Source organism: Drosophila guanche, unplaced genomic scaffold (genome assembly GCF_900245975.1).
Source record: "Drosophila guanche unplaced genomic scaffold, DGUA_6, whole genome shotgun sequence".
Taxonomy (NCBI): Eukaryota; Metazoa; Arthropoda; class Insecta; order Diptera; family Drosophilidae; genus Drosophila; species Drosophila guanche.
Window position 1 is genome coordinate 3,027,534 of NW_022995750.1, and position 20,579 is coordinate 3,048,112.

The 20,579-nt window shown below is 43.7% G+C and overlaps 2 protein-coding genes across 2 annotated transcripts in view; both read right to left on the minus strand.

Moving 5' to 3' along the window:
- Positions 1 to 626: 626 nt before the first annotated feature.
- LOC117586012 (solute carrier family 25 member 40) lies at positions 627 to 1,912 on the minus strand. Its single transcript, XM_034275842.1, has one exon. The coding sequence runs from the start codon at positions 1,840 to 1,842 to the stop codon at positions 652 to 654; it is 1,191 nt and encodes a 396-aa protein (XP_034131733.1). The 5' UTR covers positions 1,843 to 1,912; the 3' UTR covers positions 627 to 651.
- A 5,385-nt stretch (positions 1,913 to 7,297) lies between these two features.
- The window catches only part of LOC117586002, a 42,732-nt gene continuing 29,450 nt past the window's right edge, over positions 7,298 to 20,579 (minus strand). Inside the window, exons 9-12 of the mRNA XM_034275830.1 lie at positions 19,708 to 19,897; positions 14,319 to 14,470; positions 13,550 to 13,665; positions 7,298 to 13,458 (exon numbers count right to left, since the gene is read on the minus strand). Of these exons, the coding sequence (XP_034131721.1) occupies positions 11,288 to 13,458; positions 13,550 to 13,665; positions 14,319 to 14,470; positions 19,708 to 19,897 (2,629 nt within the window). The 3' untranslated portion in view covers positions 7,298 to 11,287. The remainder of the gene's footprint in view (positions 13,459 to 13,549; positions 13,666 to 14,318; positions 14,471 to 19,707; positions 19,898 to 20,579) is intronic.

Sequence of the window (20,579 nt, forward strand, 5' to 3'; positions counted from 1 at the left end):
CTCGATTGTGATTTATAGAGTATAAGCCGTCCGTTCCACTCAATCACAGAAATATACGAGTAGTTTAGGTTACTCGTGGGGCCGTCCGTGGAGTGCACGAATTGTGTTTGCAGCGCGGGAGAGGGCCCGGGAAAAGTGCTGTGGTGAAACGTGACCGGGCAAACAATTGAATGCCTCGCGCACACAAAGTGTTTCACGATTCGATTATAGCTAAGGGAAAAACTTCAAGTGGAAAATGCATTTGGAGCAGGCTCGAGATGTGTGGAAAAAGTTTTAAATTCTCTAGGGATTCGTTGTGCTTCCACAACTTTGTTTCTGCTTCCCACCCATTCGCTGGAAATTTCATTTAATTTCTTTGGCACTCGCTTAAATTGCAGTTAATGCAAATGAATGAATATTCCATTAAAAGTCAACCGAGGAGAAGCGTCAACAGCGGCAACAGGAAGCAACAGGCCAAAGGATCCTTTGGATTCCGGAGTCTTTAGGCTGTGAAAATGCAAATTGATTTCCCGCCGACCCCGCGACTGATTGACGTAACACGTAAAGCGTCACGCAACTTAATTGGGATATTGAATTCTGCCTCGGTATTGGGTTTACATAAAATATGCGCAGTTTATTTACAATAGGGATGGATTCCCATGGAGACAACTGCTACTCAATGTCGTCCTCCTCCACCAGCTTAGCATCGGGGTTGTTCAGCAGCAGAGCCTCGTTGTGCTGCCGCACATTGTAGTAGAAGAAGAAGGACTTGCTGTACTCGAAGGTGGATATCATTATGGCACAGGCGGGGGCCACCTTGAACAGCCTGGGTCCGTAGCCAGCGAAGAGTCCGGCAAATCCCTGCGTGCGATATATGTAAATCAGCCAGCCAAAGGTGGATCGCTTTTGCATCTCCTTCGCTGGTGAGTTCGTGAAGATCACACGGTCCCCAAACTCGATCTGTTCGTGGGTCTTCACCACATCAAAGGGCGTGGTGACCAGAGCAGCCACTGATCCCGCCAGCACTCCAGACACGAAGCTCAGACCGAAGGAGGGCTGCGTGCTGCTGCCAAAACGCCGCTTCGTGTGCTCGTAGATAGGCCAATAGATGCCAGAGAAGGGCACATCTCTGAGTATTGTGGGTGGTAGTCCTCGCCAGAGTCCCCAGAATCCCTGCAAGGCCACCACGTTCCTCACGAAGCCAAACATCTGGATATAGCTCATGGGATGGGCCTGCATCTTGGTGCGCACCAGCTCGATGGGACTGATGACAGTCACGGCACAGACCCGTGCCGTCACACCGGAAAGCATGGGCACTACCACAGGTAATGGCTGTTCCCCTGGCTTAAAGGAGGACATCGTCTCCAGATCGATGGTCCTCTTGAAGTACTTCTCATGGATGTTGATGTACCTTGCCTTGAACTGCTCGTAGGCCACAAAGTAGATGATGGTCGAGGGCAATGCCGATATTAGAGTGGGTCCCAGGCCCGACCACAAAGCACTGAGTCCCTCGTTCCGACTGATCTTGAACAAGGCGTCAAAGGAGTTGGTGAACAACAGCTTCGGCGTCTGCTGTGGCCCATCGGGGCGGGAGGGCAAGAGGTGATCCATCAGGCCGTTGCTGTAGAAGAAGGACTTGTTCGAGGGCGACTGCTGCATCTGCATGCGCGTCTTTAGCACGTCCAGCGGCGTCATGAAGAGGGCCGTAATCATGGCACCCGTGCAGGCGGAGACCACCTGCTGCAGCGGTCGGATGCGGAAGCGTGGATCGTTCAGCTGCTTCTTGGGCTTCTCTTCGGCCTTCCTTATGTTGTTATCTTTGGTGGCCTCTGTAGTACCCGCTCCTGTTTCTTCCTTAGACATGATAGTAGTAGTTCGTCAAGAGCTTCAGTCTGAATACCAAATGTTAGTAGAAATTTGAAGGCAAAAGAAAATGTCATTGGTTGTCGGGTTGTGTCGGTTGTGCTGGGCAAAGCAACTCTGTCTCAAAAAGTGTTAGCCAACACTGCTGCATGGGTGGCAACTCTTAAGTAAACTATACTCCAGTGTTGCTTATCTCTGACTTATATGGTATGATTATAAATTTAATTTGTAGGAAATTCCCTAAATTTATTTATACAATACGAACGGAGAACATTCAGTCGTTAGCTTAATATCCTCTTCCTCCCAACCAACCACCGCCGACTGCTCGAAGTAATTAAAATACTTTTGTACCAAAGTGAAGTAAAAAAAAAGCGACGACGCATTCATTCCGTTTCGGAATTGTTTTCGCTGCTGGCTTTATTTTATTTTTGGCAATTATCATGCAGTACTCTCGCGCTCTGTGCTGATGGTGCTGTTGGCGCCAGTTGTGTTCATTATGGCGGCATGCCCCAAAGATGGGGATATCCTCCTCTCGGAGGAGTTCGAAGTCATCCTGGGCCACACAACTGCAAGTGTGTCAAAGGTTGAGTGCCTTGACACAAGAGCAGGGTTCCTTTTCGTTCGTTTGGTCGTTTCTGGTTTATGTGGGTGGCAGACTACATTCAAAACATGTTGACTGCTGGCGGAAAAATAATTGACAACAAAATGGTGTCTGTACTCATATCTGCATCTATGTATCTGTGTGAGTGACACATGTTCCACAATCTGTCCTCACTTTATTAACACAGAAAGACATACTGCAACATGAGAGTGAAAAAACTCTCTACATACAGATTGATAGATAAATGGATGGTTGGATGGATGGATGGGTGGATGGTTGGAAAACCCTTGAATTGAAGCTTTCAATTTTTCAGATTTCTTTCCTTAATTGGTTGTGGCTAAGGTGCTTGATTCATAGCGATTAGCTCTAGGGCAGATTGTAGATGATTTGAAATTCAGTTTTGGTTTTTCTTTTTGGCCCTGTTTTTGCATGCTAAGTTGTTTTCATAATCCTTTTTTCGTATACGGCCTGCAGACAAGGCCAAGTGAGATACAAGCAAAACAACGAGAGTGAATCTGCTCCATACCAAGGATAGGCAACGTTGTAGCGCTTCTGCTTAACATGAGAAAACACTTGCCTGTAGGGAGGAGGCAGTAGGCAGGAGGCAGAGAGGATGCTAGAATGTAGCCCTGATATGATTACGACGTAGTCTGACGACGACGGCAGGCAGAAGTTTTCTGCAAGGCCATGAAAAAAACAAGAAAGAACAAAATCCATTTGAAGTAGCCGAGATAAAGATACCCTGGTGTTACTTAATATTATGTACAACTGAAATTGAAATTTAAGCATGACTATAGGGCCATGTGCACATCAAAGAGGATTGGTTTCTGGTCCCAACAATTGTACAGAGATTGCAAATAGGTGTCCCATGTACATATATGGTTATTTAATGCTCAATAACTCTACTTTTATTGCCTTGGAAATGTCTGTAAACATTTCTGTAATAACCCCCTAAAAGGGTATCCATCCTAACAAATATTCCCCCTAAAACTGTGTGAGAGTGCAAAACTGAAGGTAAGTCTTGAACGAAATATGCCATGACAACATGCACATGACATACTAACTAGGGCTGCTTTGCATCACCTTCACGTCCACCCCCGCCTCCGACTATGCCCCTTGCTTAGATTTAGCAGGAATCTCATTCCGGAGATCCTTAGAGCACCCCGAACCGACTGCGTGACAACGTTCCCGTCATCACATCACATGCAGACATTGTCTTACAGTTATGACTGGCGCTGCTATTTGGAATTCGACACGTAGCCATGGGTCCTGGAGGCACGTAGGGCGGGTGTGATCCGGCGGTGGAGACGAGTTACGAGGTACGATGGCTTATTGGGGTCGCAGGAGCATGCACCATGTGCTGGTGTCGATTTTGACACGTTCGCAGTGGGTGAGTGTGTGCGTGTGTGGGTGTGTTTGGGTGCGAGTGCGCGGGAGCTGGTAATTGTGGTGTAAAACTGTAGAATAACAGCACTTAGTCGGTTGCTAATACGAGCACGTGTTCTCCTTTGTTGCACAACAGACAGCGAGGCAGGCAGAGAGTGGCAGAGGGGTAGAGAGAGAGAGAGTGCAGCAGAGCATCCTTCTAGAGTGATTCAATAAAACAAACTCACAAACCATCTCGAACCGCATTCAATTTCTGATTATAATGCTTGGGTAATTGGAAATTTCTGCTCTTAATCAACTTCGCAGTGAAATGGTTTCTAAATGGAAATAAGAGCAAAGCATTCGCTCAGGGCTCCTCCAATGAGCTGTCCTGCCTGTGTGTCTCTGCCAGCAGCTGCTCAAATTATAATCAGCTTATGTCAATGCAGTTTCCATTAATTTCCCAACTCATGTGCATATTTTTATTTAATTAAAATAATCGAAAGTAAATTGCAGTGCCCAAGGAATGTTGACAATCGCCAGCGCAAAAACGGAAAGCAAAAGAGACTAGCAATTGAAAGGCAAAATCCTTGGGTAGGAATTCGACACACACAGAGCCATATGGCGATGGAGGGATCCCAAGGAAAATTCACAGAAACCGTCACAGACATGGGGAAAGTCACAAAGAGCGTGTGGTAGCAGCGTACAGGGCGCAGGGCGTGGCAAGACAAGGCGAAAATGTGGCACGCGGCATTCACCGCACAATTCCATTACGTAAAGCAAACATCAGATGGCGTTGGTTGCGTTGCATGATTGGGTTTGCTACCGCTCCTTCTCTACTCCCTCTCACTTCCGCGGATGTTCTTGCTCCCCATTGATGCCGATGCTGATGCTGCTGCTCTTCCTGCCACTCCTTGTGGCTGCTTTCCCTCCTTTCGCACTCTTTTTCCACCATTCGAGCATGGCGCGAGTAAAAGCAACATATTGAATATTGACGCGCATCGATTTCGACTTGAAAACGGCAAAAGTTCACCCAACATTCATGCTCACACATGCGAACGCATGCTCTTTGTTTGTAATAAAAACATTTGCTATTTCTTGCTGCGTGCCACTGCAAAGGCAACACTATGCAACACACACAACTTGTGGATTGTGGCTTGGGGTGATACCAGAACTTAAAATAAATATTTGCAAATTAAAGAAAATATTACGAAAAGTAAACTCAAATAGTATCTGTGTGTGTTTACTTTGTGGTTGCTTCAATTAAACTTTCATAACTCGATTCCGTTCGAATATTCTTGACAGTCGGAGAGTGTAGAGTGCACTCAGCCCATCTCTGTGCCCACATCTCTCTATCTCTGCGTGGGACGGTGGTGACGCCTGGGAAACAATTTGTGAAACGCTCGACGAGCATTTAAAACAATTGATGCCAAACAACTACGATGGCGGGAGGGGAATGCCTACTCCGACGGAGCCAGCGTTTGTGTTCAAAGGCGGAAGCAGATGACTTTTCTCGCCAAATTAGCGACAAATGTGTGGCGGCAGGCTGGGGACTGACTGGCTTCAGAAGCGTGGGGCAGACAGCGACCGACGACCCAAATTGCAAATTGCAACAAACTTGAATGAAAGTGGAGCAGCGATGGCTGAGGCGACGGCACATTGTCTGTGCGAAAACTTGGTAATAAGCAAATTAAACGTTAAGGAAATACGAAAAGGCGGAAAGGCCCTGGAAAGTATGCTACAATAAAAAGTCAGACGACTGCCAATCGAGTGACTTGCCGCATTAACACCCCAGTGCACTGGCATCAGCCTCTGCTCCAGACAAACCTTGCCATATGCTGCCACATGCAACCGAACGGCAATATCATGAGCGTTAATTGCTACTCAAAGAGGGTAGGGTGGCGGTGAGGGTGTGAGTGCGAGTGTGGTTACTGGGCAAGCTCAATGGCATCGCCTCACTGCTTCTTGTGCAGGTCACGTTCTACAAAGTTTCCTGCGCTTTTCCACACTTTTATTTACTTTTAGAAGATATTTTCCCACTCTCTCTCCCCCCTCGTTTCCCAACATCGTAATTGTAGTTTTCCTTTCGGGTTTTCTTGGGCGCCCAGCAGAACGGGAAAAATATTTATGATGGAAATGTTTGCAGGCAGAAAGCCAGCGAAAGCGAAAGAGCAAAAATAGTATGAGTAGTATGAAAACAACAAAAGTCATAAAAAATATATAAATAAAATGCGCTTTGCCATAAATCTCATACGTGTGAGGAGGGTCTGCTAGAAAGAAGCGTGCTCGTGCCGAGGACCAGCACCAGCCACAGGGCCAGGAACAGAGGGGGATCTGTGCTGTGGAGCAGCACACAATTTATAAATTTAATAAAAGAACAGAAACTATGAAAAATGTGAATGCAAATGGGTTGCTTGTTTACATGTCTAACTCCCAGACAATGTGTTACTGCAGCCACAAGCCGATGGAAAATGCTGAAAAATATATGCAGCAAAATGTTTTGCCACTTAAATCTGTTTTCCCAAATCTAATGGAGAGCATTTCTGCACGAATTTTGTTTGCAGAGTGCTCTTTAAATTGAGAAATATTAACACTCAAGAAAGGGGTTTGCTTCGACACTTTTAACACTTTCACTCTTGACGATTTGATCAGATATGTAACTAAAAGCAAGCCAGAATATTATGCACTATTTGCAAAAACAACAAACTGCACCTTGAATCAAATTTCTGCATATTATTTTATGGGCTTCATGTCGTTAAAATTTAATAGCCCATTGAACATTGAACCGCAAAAACAAACAAATAAACAGAGCAGCTGAATAATATCATACAAATATATATAAAAAGAACTAAGGTCGCACGCACCACATGTACACAAAACTAAATATATTTAATTAAATATTTATTTTATTATGCTCGAACCATTGTCCAATATTCCGAGGTGCGATTGCTGTTCATTTGCGAATTTATATTCATTGAAGTCTCGATGCAAATAATTTGCATAAAACGTGTGCGCAGAGAGGGCTTCACCGCAAAATTACATTTAATTCTCGCAGGCCGGCAGGCAGTCTGGAATATTATCAACCAAACAAATCCGTTTATGCAGTTGATGTCCCTAATGACATTTGTTGTTCTTCCACTAGTTTTTGCGCTGTGTCTGGTCTCCCAAAATACAATTAATTGAGCATTTTTGTTTTTGCGCAGAACTTTTCATTTTGGCGGGCTATAAAATTGATATTTGTGCGGATGAAATTTATGAAAATGTGCCACGAAATCAAATGAAATGTTGTTTGTAATTTGACAGCAGCAATTTTTGGTATGGTCAAAACTCTTTAAATGTAATCCCAACTATAATTAATACACATTTCTCAGCGGGTTAACCATACCCAACCGAAAGGGTCAGAGAGCTAACTTAAACCCTTAACCGCCAGTCGGAAATGTAAGCCCAGCCCCAACATTTATTTAACTTTTCCCCCACATATTGTTTTTGCAAAAGTTAACCTTTTTCTTTTCCCTTTTCCCTTTTATTTTTGAAATGTTACATTGCTACAATAATTGTTTGGATTATAAATTATTTACACTTGCTGTGTGTCCATTGTGTTTTTCGTCTGGCACCTATTAAATTATTAAAATTTTCATTAAAAAGTCAAACAAACGTCAAGGGGATAAAAATAACGAAACATAATTTGCATACATTTATTTGTTGGTTCTCCCATCTGTTTGGTTTGTGGAATGTTTAACCAGTTTATTGTTTAAGGCTATTGGAGAGCAAGCAAATCCTTTCGTTTCATGGTCATTGTGGTGCGGAAATGTATAAATAAACGTATGTATAATACTAATTATTAAGTACATTAATTAGTGATGATGCATTTAAGCTGCTTAATTACCAATAAAAAAAAACGTGTTTCGAGGCGCTATACATACATAACACATATGCATGTCGTTGTCAATTTGCCGTAATTGTACAAAAGTTTTAATATTTACAAAAATAATCATATATAAAATATTGGACACAAATATTTTATGTGTTTCTTTTTTGCTTTTTGGTTTTCCTGTCACAAGTTTTCATTTGTTTCTGCCTTTTCCTTTCCTTATTTGACCCAAACAACAAGAGTCCCCAAACAGTAAATCAAATCAGAGACCAGAACGTTATGTATTAATGCATGAATTGTTGCCAGTCGGAGTCTTCTGGAAATTTCATACTCCATGGAGGCATTCACAGTACGAGGAGTAGTTGTCTCTTACATTCGGGTTATGAAAGTTCCAGTACAGCCCTCTGCATATTTGACTTTAATATACTCTTGAGTTGCTCTAATTTGTGGTTGTCAGCAAATTTACGGAAATATTTAGAGGAGCAGACTGTGTGGAGCTGCTTTTGGGAATTTCCTCGCACTCGTAGTTTGGTTTTTCTTCATTTTTGTTTTGGTTTTACTGTGGCTGTGGCTTTTGATTTGTTGGGTCCAAACTATTTGGCCTGTGCGGTTGATTCTGCAAGCACAAGTATGTCTGTAATATAGTTTCTGTTAGTAGTTTATGAATTATTCAGCCCTGTGGATATCTACCAAATTGATTCGAAAGTTACATATTTAATGGTGTATAAGTGTTTTGCCCTGAGGTGAAGTGATTAAGTCTTTGGAATTAGCCATGCCCTCGTGGATTGCATTAAAAGCAAACAGATTTGTTGTCTTTTCAATTGCTATCGTTTGCTTTTCATTTTCCCCAGAATTTTCACTTGTATCAAAGTGGGGAACGGGGAATGGCAATTCCATTACACGGCATATCAAGCTAACAAACTTCCATTTAGCACTTTATAACTTGCCACAAAAGTTATCTCTGGTTTTATTCAATTTAAGGACTATTTAATACACTTTTCAGCAGACGGCACGGAATGCCTGCCACAAAAGAAAATACACCAAACGATACGAGTACATGGCATGAAAGTACAAAAAAGAAAAGCGAAAGAGAAAGAGAAAGAAAAGCACAGAGGGAAGAACTTGAGAAAAGAGTAAAGCGCCGCAAGGCATTTTTCAATTGAGGAAAATTACAAACAGCATGCCCAGACTTGAGTGGGAAAACAATCTGTGATGGACAGACAGGCTGACAAGCGGGAGGCGGGAGCGAGTGCTGGACGCATGGAGATCTCATATAAGGTTTTGCCTTTGAAGTGCACACAAATGCCGACACTTTTTGCAGTGGGTATCGAGGCCATTCGTATCGAGGCCATTATATCAATTTATGTTCTGAACATTCCGATCAAATAACCCTGATAGGAGCACCCCGCATGCAAAGTACTTTTCGGGTGTTATGCTGCTCAATTAGTTGGCTCCAGACGGGGTCTTTTCTCATAATTAAGTAAGCGATGTTCCGCTTGCTCAAAGGGTCTGTTCTCATTCCCTAAAAAAATATTTATGCAAACAAATATTCGTACAAAAAGGACCAACAGAGGGCCAACTAAGAGAGAGCCAAAATAAAAGCGTAAAAACAATCCAATGGGGCAAACAATTTAATTACGACTTTCGAAGCGCCCCCGCACTCGCTTTCACTCTCTCTCTTTCTCTCTGGGGAAACATTTCTTGGGGGCAGTAGAATTTTCAATTTTAGTTCGCGACAAACTTTGCCATTCGATGTTTTGTGCCTTGCCAAAACCTGCGTAAAGGGACAATAAAAATGTTATAGAATCAACAACAACAAAACAAGCAGGAAACAACTTGAAGACACAACAATTTGCATAAGGGACCCAAAAGCGAAACGACACAATAACTCAATCTCTGAGCAAAAACCAACAAAAAAAAAACAAACCGTCAAAAAAAAAAAAAGAAACCGTAATGTGCCACAAAGGGAATAAGGCATAAAACCCGAAAACTTTCATCTATGGCAACGGCAGAGGCAGAGGCAGTAAATCCTGCAGGATATGGTCTAAAGCTTGGACCAACAAAACGCACAACTATTCTGCGGCGGCGACAACTTTGATGTCATGGCGGGGTGGCCGAGTCAGAAACAGAAACAGCCAAGTGGAGAAAGAGTTAACAACTATGCGGGAAATGGCAAATATTCGAAATATGTGTAGCTACAGAAATGTTGACATTTCAACTGATTTTGATGCGACTCCCAGACTCCAGAGCAACAGAGCTACAGGGAGTGCTCCAGTGGGTAGTGGCTGCTGTTAAAATTTTGTGGCAAATTAAGTTGGCAGTCACCACGAAATTGCCTTGGCTCTGCTCCTGAGAGAGTAATGGAGGCAGAAGCACTAAGAATAGAGGAAGCTACACATAAAAGGAAAGCAGAAAAAAAAGACTAGACTTAGAAGCAGAAGTTACACATACACTTCGAAGATGCATTCATTGTTCATTGAAGTTTGTATAGAGCGATCATCAGATTGGAAATAAAGCCAATAGTATATGATGTGGGGATACCAAATTAAAATAATCAATCATGTAGCCCCTTGACAGTTGCATTCATCTCCTCAAAATCAGAGCATCCTCTCGAAGTGTATTTCCCAAGCAGAACTGCCTTTTCGTAAGCAGCTTTTGTTTGGTAAATTGCCGGCAACAATAGTTGACACAACTTTTGTGTGTGTGGTGTGGCGTGGAGTGGAGTGGAAGTGCCAAAATGCAGGCATTGTTATTGGCAATTTCTGGCTCTGTCGGTTGTCAGGGGAAACAAATGCAAAAATCAGCTATATGCAAATTGGCTTCATCGATGAGTATTTTGTATGTGTTTTCGTGTGTGTTATCTTATAGCAAGAAACCTAATTTTATTTAATAGAAAGAACATTTAACTTATAATACTTGCTGAGTGGCTCCACGCTGTACACTTTATGGATGCCTTGCTTTGGTTTACATCAGAATAATGACTGTGACTTGTAATGTATAAAATTATGACTTATTTTCTAATTTATAATTTCCACATGAATCCATAAACCAATCTATTTGCCATCTATCAGGGATATTTCCCATTTCGATGCTCCTTTCATCACTCGAAAGTTACTCTGATTTGATGAGACTCTCTCCACTTATATCGATATGCTTTTGCTACTGCAACATTTTGCTGCAAAATTGTCTGCAATTCTCGGAACTAATTTACGATGGGAGAAAACTTTCTTTTCGTGGCACACAGAACTGCAGTCGAAGCTCCTAACCACCATCGCCGCCACCACCGACAAGTCAAAGATAAACTTTATACCAAAATGTATTATTAAATTTACGCAAGCTCTGTAAAATTCCGACAGCCTGTGTGCGTGGACCCCAATGGAGAGACGGAGATTCGGAGAGGGCCTGGCCAGGGCAGGCATTTGGCAGGCAGCTGTCGGAGTAGATGCTCCTCGTCCGCCGCAATGCGGCCACAGCGGGACCTTCATCCTTTCTAACACTGTCTCTCACTCTTTCTCTCTGGCGTTAAATTGAAGAACTTCTTGGCTGCTGGCTGCTGGCTGGTGGCTGTTGGCTGGTGGTCCCTGCTTTCTCCTGGGTGTTTGGTTTTTCTATATATTGGTCGTAATACTTTTGCCAGTCTGCTGGCAATGCTGCTGCAATTCGGTGCGAACCGTGTTCGTGGATGAGGATGAGGATGTGGAAGATGATGCCGATGTGGAGGCTGAGTCTGTGGATGATGCTGATGATGCCGCCGAAGCCGACGAACCAGATGATATGGTTGAGTCCGTTCGCTGCTGTTGTTGTTGTTGTTGTTGGCTTGCCAGGGGATTTGCGGTGTTTGCTGTTCGCAAATCCTTGCCGGAAGCCTGACGCTGCAGCAATTGAGGTATGCGGGTTGGTGTTACGGTGGGCATTGATGATGTTCCTCCAGGCACTGCTGCTGTCTCTTCTCCTTCTGAAGCTACTCCCTGTTGATGATGATGATGTGGCGACGGCTGCTGCTGCTGCTGCTGGGTAAGGCGAGGGATGAGTGATGTCCTGGAGGGAGATTTCATCGGCTGCGCATACAAATCGCCATTGGGCGCTGACCAGCTCGTCCCATCGTTCCCTGGACACGCCCCAGGACTCGCCTCAATCGAGTAAATGCATTCGGTACGCTCACCGCCCTGCGGCGGTGTGGTCTCATGAGTCGGCGGCACCGACTCAAAGGATTGGAAGGATCCGCTTAGTGCTGTCATCGCCGCAGCCGTCGCTGCCGCTGTTCCTGCTCCTGCTGCTGCTGCTGCTGCTGCTGTCGTCGTTACTGTCGCTTCAGGCACCCGTCTCTGTCGCTTTAACGAGGTCGCCGGCGACTTGGGCACAATGGGACCGAAGATTAGTGTATTCTGGGTAATCTGCGGCTCTCCGGGCTCCTCCTCCCCGGCCAGATCTTGCGCCAGTTGCAGAGGCGATGTGGTAATGTTGCTGCTGTCACGTCGCCGTCGCCCCAAAGTGCTGCTAATAGTGCGCGGCGGTGGCATTGGGGCACTGAAGTTCTGCGGCGGCAGAGAGTTCCGCTTATAGCTTCCGCGGCTGTCCCTTAGGTCCTGGGCAGTGGGCAGCACCTTGGGATAGTTACGCTGCCGTAGGAGCTCCAGCTGTTGGGCCGCCGTCAGGGGTGCCACTTCCAGGCCACAATTCTCATCGCGACTCGTCACATTAATGTCGACATCGTCGGCATGCACGAAGCTTGTCACCTGCTCATCGGCTGCCAGAATCATGTCCACAGGATCCGAGTGGGTGTGCCGGTGCAGTGGCATCTGCTGCAACTGCTGCTGAAGGATGTCGTCGCTCGGCTCGGTGAGTGCCGAATGCTGTCGCTGGAGCAGCATTTCGTAGTGCTGCGGTTCGTGCATGTGCTGAGGGATCAGAAGGGCCGCATCCGCCACTTCAATATCCTGGCAGATGATCATCCTGCCATCAGCCAGCAATGCAGGAGGTGTCGTCACAGTGGGGGTGGCAAAGCTGCCGGACTTTGGCAGCTCCTGTCCCGACATCCACTCGCACACCTTCGTGTGGGTATCGACCGTCGAGCAGCTGAGCTGCCGCTGAATCGCATACCCATTGATGGGCGACCGCTGACCGGTTTTGATGGCCTCATAAGTGTTGGATTTGCGTGCCATGTCCATAATGTAGCTGTCATCCCCATCCCGCGACTTGCTGCAACGCTTCAGCTCATCATCGTTGGCTCCGTCGTAGCTGAGTATATTCCCGTTCAGTTTAGGGGCTGGAAACGGCAACATTTTGGCTCTCTTGCGACGCTGTCGAATCAGAAAAGTCCCGTAGATGATCACATTCAGTGCAATAATCAAGGCTATCAATGCAATTAGTAGCTGAAACGTTGTCTCCGATTTGGCCACCGTCTCCGGTTGGTCCTCCATTGGATTTGTGGCGGAAGTAACTTCCAAGTCCTCCTCCTGCTGTGTCTGATGCGGCTGCTGCTTGTGCATGACATGTCCGAAGGTGGGCGGTGCATTGTACATATTTTCCGCTGCCGTTTCCGTAGAGTCCGCACTGTTGGCCAGACTGGGCTCCTGGAGCAGGAGCTTCAGCGTACGCACTGGATCCTCTGCGCCATTGTCCCGTGGCCCGTACTTGCTCATGTGACCCGTAATCACCTCATTTCCGGGATGCAGCTGCTCCTGCAATGCTGCAATTTGATTGAGTTCATCGGGCAGCTCTTTGTTCCAGAAGTTCATATAAATCTGTCGATACTTGTAGCCCACTGTTGGTGGGATTCCTGCATGGAAAATGTAAATGTAAATAAAACAGTCCACAGGATAAGGAGTTCTCTCCTACGGAATGGTTTCCATTATGAGACAAGAACTTACCAATATTGAGATAGGCCTGTGCTCGCTTATTAAACTCTGGCCAGTCGAGGTCATAGCGATCCCACTCGAGGGCATGAGAATTCAAGAAGATACCCTTCCATGGCGCCTTTGGATTGCTGTGTGGAAAATTCGGATGTTTGTCAATTTCCAATTATAGCTGAAGATATATACCCTCAACCAACTAATGAGGGGGAATAGTGTCTCTCTACACCAAACAATTCCATTTTATGGGCATAATTCAAACATTTATTTTCTCATTCAAATGACATGGTTATGGCGCCGTGCCTTAGCGCTGAGATTGCCACTTATTCTGGCGGCAAAATATCCTGGCTTACGATTAGAGCTCTGATTTTCAGATATGGTTTTTATTTCCACCACCACTAATATTATTTGCATGCATCTATCTACAAATCGCCCCACCCAGTTCTCTCATTGCCGATGTTTTCACTGCGGGAATAATAATAAAAGCGGCAGTAAAAATTCTATTCATTTCACTGTCCAAGCGTTGCAGATTGCAAAACGTGCCACACGGCGCCACAGCGAAAGCCAAAGTCATTCCAAAAATTCATGAATATCCCACATTGCATCCGCATCCTCATCCGTACACCCGTTTACCCGTAGAACCGCAGACCCGTAGACCCGTCGTACTCTGCATTTGCATGCAGAACTGTGACTCTGCTCATGTTGATGTTCCTCTCTTACTTCACCACTTCATTTCCCTCAACTTTCTGCCCAAAATGCACTCTTTTCACTGTAGACCAGTACTCACCCTGTCTTTACGAAATTCGTCCAATATGCCATTACCGCCTCGGAAAGCAGCTTTTCCTGCATCGTATAGTTATGGCTGGGAAAAGGACCTGCGGGAGCCAAAGGCGCACCAAAGATAAATGCCAATTCCTCGCCCATAATGCTATGCGGTAGCTGTAAGTGAAATATACTCGTATATACATTTTGTGCATAAAATCATCAATAAATCAAGCTCCTCCAGCTCTAAGCTGTTGAAAGGTGCGGTTAAAGTGGCGGCAATTTGTAGTCCATAGATGAAAGGAAAATCAATTAATCATAGTTACGGCGGGAAATTAAAGTAAGGCGAAAGGATTTTAAGTACATTTTGAACTAACATCCCTAAACCGATGGACCCTTCAAAAATAAACTAAAAATCGGTGCAAATAACTTTCCCTCTGTTAGTCTTCCGATCGGTAAAAAATTTGTTTTTTGCTTTCGTTTTTTGTGACATTGTGACCAGCACAAAACCAAAGCATCAATCTTCTTAGACGGAATGCATAAATATTTAGCCAAGCGAACAGACATGGACAAAAGCAACAGACAAACAGCCAGGACGGCAGAAGAAACCGGCTAGAATGGCTCTCTGTTTGTAAGTAGGTAATAAAGCCAAGTTTTTTATTGTTGCGCCATGAAAAATGTAACAAAGTTGCAAAGCATTTCGCTCGCCGGCTGTCTGAGACTGTCCTTTCAATGTGCTTTCGGACTGCCTGCCTGCCCGCCCTGTCGGTCCTTCGTTCTTTTTATGGCATTTATGAATGATGAATTTTCGCTTTTGATTTTCATTTTCATTTGTCTGTCAATTGTGTGAGAATTTGATAAAATGAGCAAAACGACGGAATTCAATATTGGTTTTTCATGACACAAGAAGGCTTACGCTTCGGGATTTTTATTGAGCGAAAAAAAACACATAACATCGTTTGATGGAATATGCGGTTCAATAGCCCTTCAACCCAGACCGAATCAGAGTGATTCTTTTTAAGTTGTTTCCATTGATTTTCCTTACGCACTCTGCATGTTTTTTTTTCGTTTAATATGTATGAAAACCGGTTCGAAAACTAAGCAATATTTTCAAATCAATCATTTTGACTAAAGGACTAGTATTAGGCTTAACACATAATTGAATGGATTTCCCATAAATATATTTCCATCCATGCACAAAATTTTATTTCCGCTTTAATGAACGACAATTTAAAATTCAGTTTGTAAACAAATGCATAATTAAGGAATATTCATAAATTTCACAATGAAATTTATTGCTTAAATATTTATTCTTTCCATTGACCAAAAACGAGTGGGCGCACATCCTGTCACAAATTATCTCACATTTCTGGGTGATTTTTTGTATATTAAAGTTGCAGGAAATTCATTGGAAAAAAAAACCGGGAACGGAGGAGGAAATTCAATTTTGAAATTAATGCGTAACTTTTGTAATTTATGCTCCCAAAAATGTTGTACCCCAGTTCAGCGGCACGGCCAAGGGTCGGAAGCAACAATTTGACTTAGCGCCATTTGTCGTAATAAACCTAATGGAGTTAATGGCACTCGCAGCGTGTAAAATTACCAAAAATATTTGCCCCTAAAATTGGCTCAACAAGAGAGGCCTAGGGCAAGGGACCCTGGGGCTATGGAATGTGCTGAAGTGTGGCAAGGCACGCGCACCCACAGTTTCACCCACGCAATTTACTTTCATCTTTATGTAATTTGATAGGATTAGCACTAGGATAAAGGCTCCACCCAGGTGCTCTTTAATTGAATAATTTTGTATTTTGTGTTCTAAAATTAGATTTTTTCTACTCTCAAAGGAATCTCTCTCTCTCCTTCACTCTCTCTCTTTCTCTCCCTCTCTTAAAGGAAGGCTTTATTCTATATTTTGGTTGCTATTTGCCGAAGACTCAAATCATCAGCATCCTTTTTTGTGTGTGGTTCCACGAATAAAACTTTAGTTTCGGCTTATATTTATTTTATTTTCATAAATTTATTTTCCTTCCTCAAACAACCATTTCGCATTCTTATCAAAAGGCAAGAGTGAGGCCGGCACGAGGAAATGGCCCACAAAAAAATAGCAAAACTTTCTCAGCAAGAAAACCCCACCAGACGGGACATACTTCAAGTTTTTCTTTTTTTTTTATTATATTTTGCCTCTTCTTTGTGTGTGTGTGTGTCTGTGGCAGAATTCTTGGGATGCTGACCGCGTTTAGAATGCGATGATAATGACGTTTGTCTACGTGGTTTTTGGGTAAATTGTTGAATTTAATATGGAAAACTTATTAAACTGTCCTCAAAACCCGAATGGATGGTCTTACATCTTCAATGCTCTGCCGAAATGATGAAATAAATTGGAACTTGTTTTGTGGAAAAGTTTTCGGCTCGTTGGGTTTATGGCTCTTAGAGGAGTTTGGGAAATTAAAAAGGGAAAATCGCAACATCGAAAGAAAATCTAAATCTCCAAACAGCCAGACTTTTCAGTGTGTGTTTCGATTGTTTCTTCTTTCAACATTTTTTTGTGTGTTGCTTTTGTCTCTGGGATTAAATTCAATTAAGCTATACTCCCCACAAATCGCATTACAGCTGAAAATCCCCTTATTTTGTGAGGGGGTGGTAGTAATATCTCTTCTTAGAATAAATTTTCGCTATTTTTAACAATTGCCATGAGACCACAATAACAGCAGCTCGGAGAGGGATGGAGGCAAGCGAATAGAAAGAACACTTCAAAAGCACCCCAAGTATGTAAGTAGTCTCTTTGGGGCATTTTTCTGGGCTAGAACGCTTTTTGTATCTGTATCTGTGTCTGTGTCTGAGTTTGAGGTCTGAGCATCTCAACTGCAAGACATGCAAGACATGTGCCAAAAAGTTTCACAATATGCCCGCGGCTCAAGGCTCCACAAGATATACGTATATGATGTATGTCGGGGATGGAGGCGTGGTTCATTCTATGAAAGCTAGTGAGTGGCCTGCTACTTGAAGCATTACGCTTGAGATGGAGTGCAGCAGCCACAGGCAAGAAGCGCAGTTTATGCACAAATTCATTCGCATTCAACCGGCGCTCTCTCACAGACGATAGAGAAGTTGCACAAAAAAAAAAAAAACTATTGTAGCGAGTACTATTGTACTCATAGAATTGTAGAAAACAGGATAATAAGCTTTGGGGGTACCAAAGTGTGGCATACCCTTAGAGATTATACGTTTAAATGGGAGTAAGGAAAGATATCTGCAAGAAGGTGCCACAGATACTATCTAAGATTCTCGGTACTATCTAAGGTCACGGAATTACTCACACATTGAAACAGATCAGTTAGTTGACGCTCTCATTGCCTTTTGGCAAATTTAACTCAAAGCTCGTAATACCCACTCCCTGTCTAAGGGATATCAAAAACATTTCACCATTGTAGTATAAAGTCGATACGAGCGCGCGTGTGTGCTCGCCTGAGTCTTAACTTGTCTGGCTGTTTGTTTTGCCGGTTTCTGTATTTGTGTCTGGGCGCAGACCGCCTTTTCGGTGGCGTTGGCGACACGACAGGCCCACACGATGTTAATTTGTAGGCACGCCGGCATTCCGCTTATCCCTGAGATCCTTCTTTTCATGTTTTGCCCATGAGCAGCGGCAGCATGAAATATTTAAGTGAATTTTATTTCTCGTAATTTATCTGCAACTAATGCGAACCAAGCCGGCGGAATCTGCTCATATATCAGGCAGAAGCAAGCAGCAGCCAGAATCAGCCAACAGCAAGGGGCATAAACATGTTCTTTCCTCTTATTTGGCTACTTCCATTTCAATGGCAGCAATTTATCAGAGGACTTATTCGTACTGTCGTCTTTGCCGACGATACTTTAATTGCGGGGCTATTAAAAAGTTGTTGCACCCCGCTTATGCGCAAGCTGTTGTCGCATTTAAAAGGACATTCGCCCGGATATGACTGCAGGACACTAAGCTGTTCATCTATTTGCAGTTTCAGTTGCAGTTTTGTTTTATGGCTCCCACTCCGTTGCCGCAAAACTATAGCCATAAAAATTCGCTTAGCCAAAAGTTTCCAGCACAATATATATAAATTTTTAATACAAAATAATAACTTTTTCGTCTGCCATTCTTTATATAGAGTGTCGCTTTTGTTTTTGAGAATTCTCCTATGAGTTGTTTTTCAAATTCATTATGTCAGTGTCTGAAGCAATTTCCAACTGAAATTCAAGCATAGACGATGCTTTAAGGACTCTTTCCCAGAGAGGGGGACAATCGAGACCTCTCAAAGGATTTCGCTTCGATGAAAACAAATACTTTCCATAAAAATTGTGGACTTTTACTGCTATACTCTGTGCGCCCTAATTTGCTTATCAATTTAATCATCTTGAAGACAAATCAATATGCCCATTTATTTGTAGAGTACAGAACACACAGGCAGAGGACAGTGGCTTCATGGCAACACAAAGCTATCTTGGCCAGGCAATCAGTAACAAATCCATAAGCATGACAGAGCCATAAAACTCTGGCAGAAGCCAAACCAAGCGGACTATGAGCGTCAGACACATATAACTCTGCACTCGCCCTGGCTCCTTCACCCACTCGTTGGGCGATGAGAGTGACCCGTCGTCGGACACAAATGAACCCTAAGTCAAGAGGGATTCCATGCCGCCTGTTTAGCCAAACTAAGCAAAAGGACAACTTCATTGATGATGTTTTTTGGTACCCTTACAATGGAAGGGGTATAAGGTTTTATTTTAGAACAAATATGGAAAGATTTGAACGATTTATAATATTTTTTAGAGCAGCAACCTCTTTAGAGCGGCAATAGTCCCGCCAGTTCTCAAGCGGTCTTTGTGCATCTTTAGCACACCGTCTCTTCTTTTTTCTGCAAAAATAATTTTCGTAAACTGGGACCCCCTAAGAAAGCATATTTAATAGTCTTCAATATTCCGTGAGTCTGAATGCTATCAAAAAATGTCGAGGGTATCTAGAACCCTCCCATCCTTCTGCTTTTCATTTTTTTCCGACGATTGCTATGGGGTTCATTGTCTTTATTACGATCATTCGCGGCCTTTCGCTATCTGGCTGCTGCCTGAAAACTTGTGAATTGTTTTGGCGAACGACAAAAACCAAAACAAGCCAATGAGGAACCCCTCGAACCCCAAAGCACCATACTTCAGCCTGAAACTTTTCAGCATTATTGTCCATTATTGGGAACGACAGACCAACAGAGGAGTACATCATGAAAACTCATTAGATGCCTCCAACCTCATGCTGAGTTTATTTTACAAAGCGACACGAGGGGTGGCGGAACGGAAGCGTGTGTTTAAATTAAAAGTGCTATGGAGTACGTAATTGGAATAGGCCATTTGGTCGCTCTTTTTGGAATATGGTAGTCCCTTCGGAAAATACTTACGTTGGCATACGGTCCCGTTGCGCTGTTATGGCCAAATACGTACATATAATTGCGCCGATTGACATCCGCATGGAACATTCCCGTCTGCAGTAGAGGCCCAACGACACGGGCATCGGAGAGAATGTCCAGCACCACATCACGATGCTCCAAATTAGTGGCCTTAATCGGATTGTTGTACATGTCCTGGTATCTGCAAAAGAGAGAGAGAGAGAGAGAACCATGAAACAAGTGGAGCATCATAGCTTCGGCGTACGTGGTGTATGCTTAATGTGCATTGTTAACAGTCGGCGGCTCCTGGCTCTCGTGTCCGTATGCGTCTGAGTGTTTTGCGTGCGAGTCTTTCGAGTGTTCGTGTAGTGTGTGTTTCGAGTGTATTTGTGTTTACTCGTGGAACGTAAAGCTTAATTACGCGGTTGGCTTTTGTGCCAGAGAGTCCACGCGGGGAGTCGCCGTATCCGCCGTCACCCAACCACCGGACAACAATGAGCAACTAATGCAACCAAAGGAGGTTTTTCGTTGATTGGTATGTAATTTTATTGGAGATTTGTGGGTCTTTGGAATAATTGAACGTTTTACCCAGTCTTTTCCTGTGCAGTTTATTATGCCTTTATGCAGGTTTTGTCTGTGTTTCATTTAAAATAGGCTGTGAAAAATGGTGAACATATATGACTTAAGAGTGGGTGTGCTTGAATGCTTTAGCTATGGCTATTGATGCTGATTAAGAATAAATAGACTTTATTGGCTCGGCTGCACTTTCCTCTGACTCACTCCTCTGACATCTGTTAAATTTACCCGAATTGAACATAGAAAATATATTTGAATTTCACAACCAATAGACCCAATATACAAAGTTATTAATATGATACATTTTT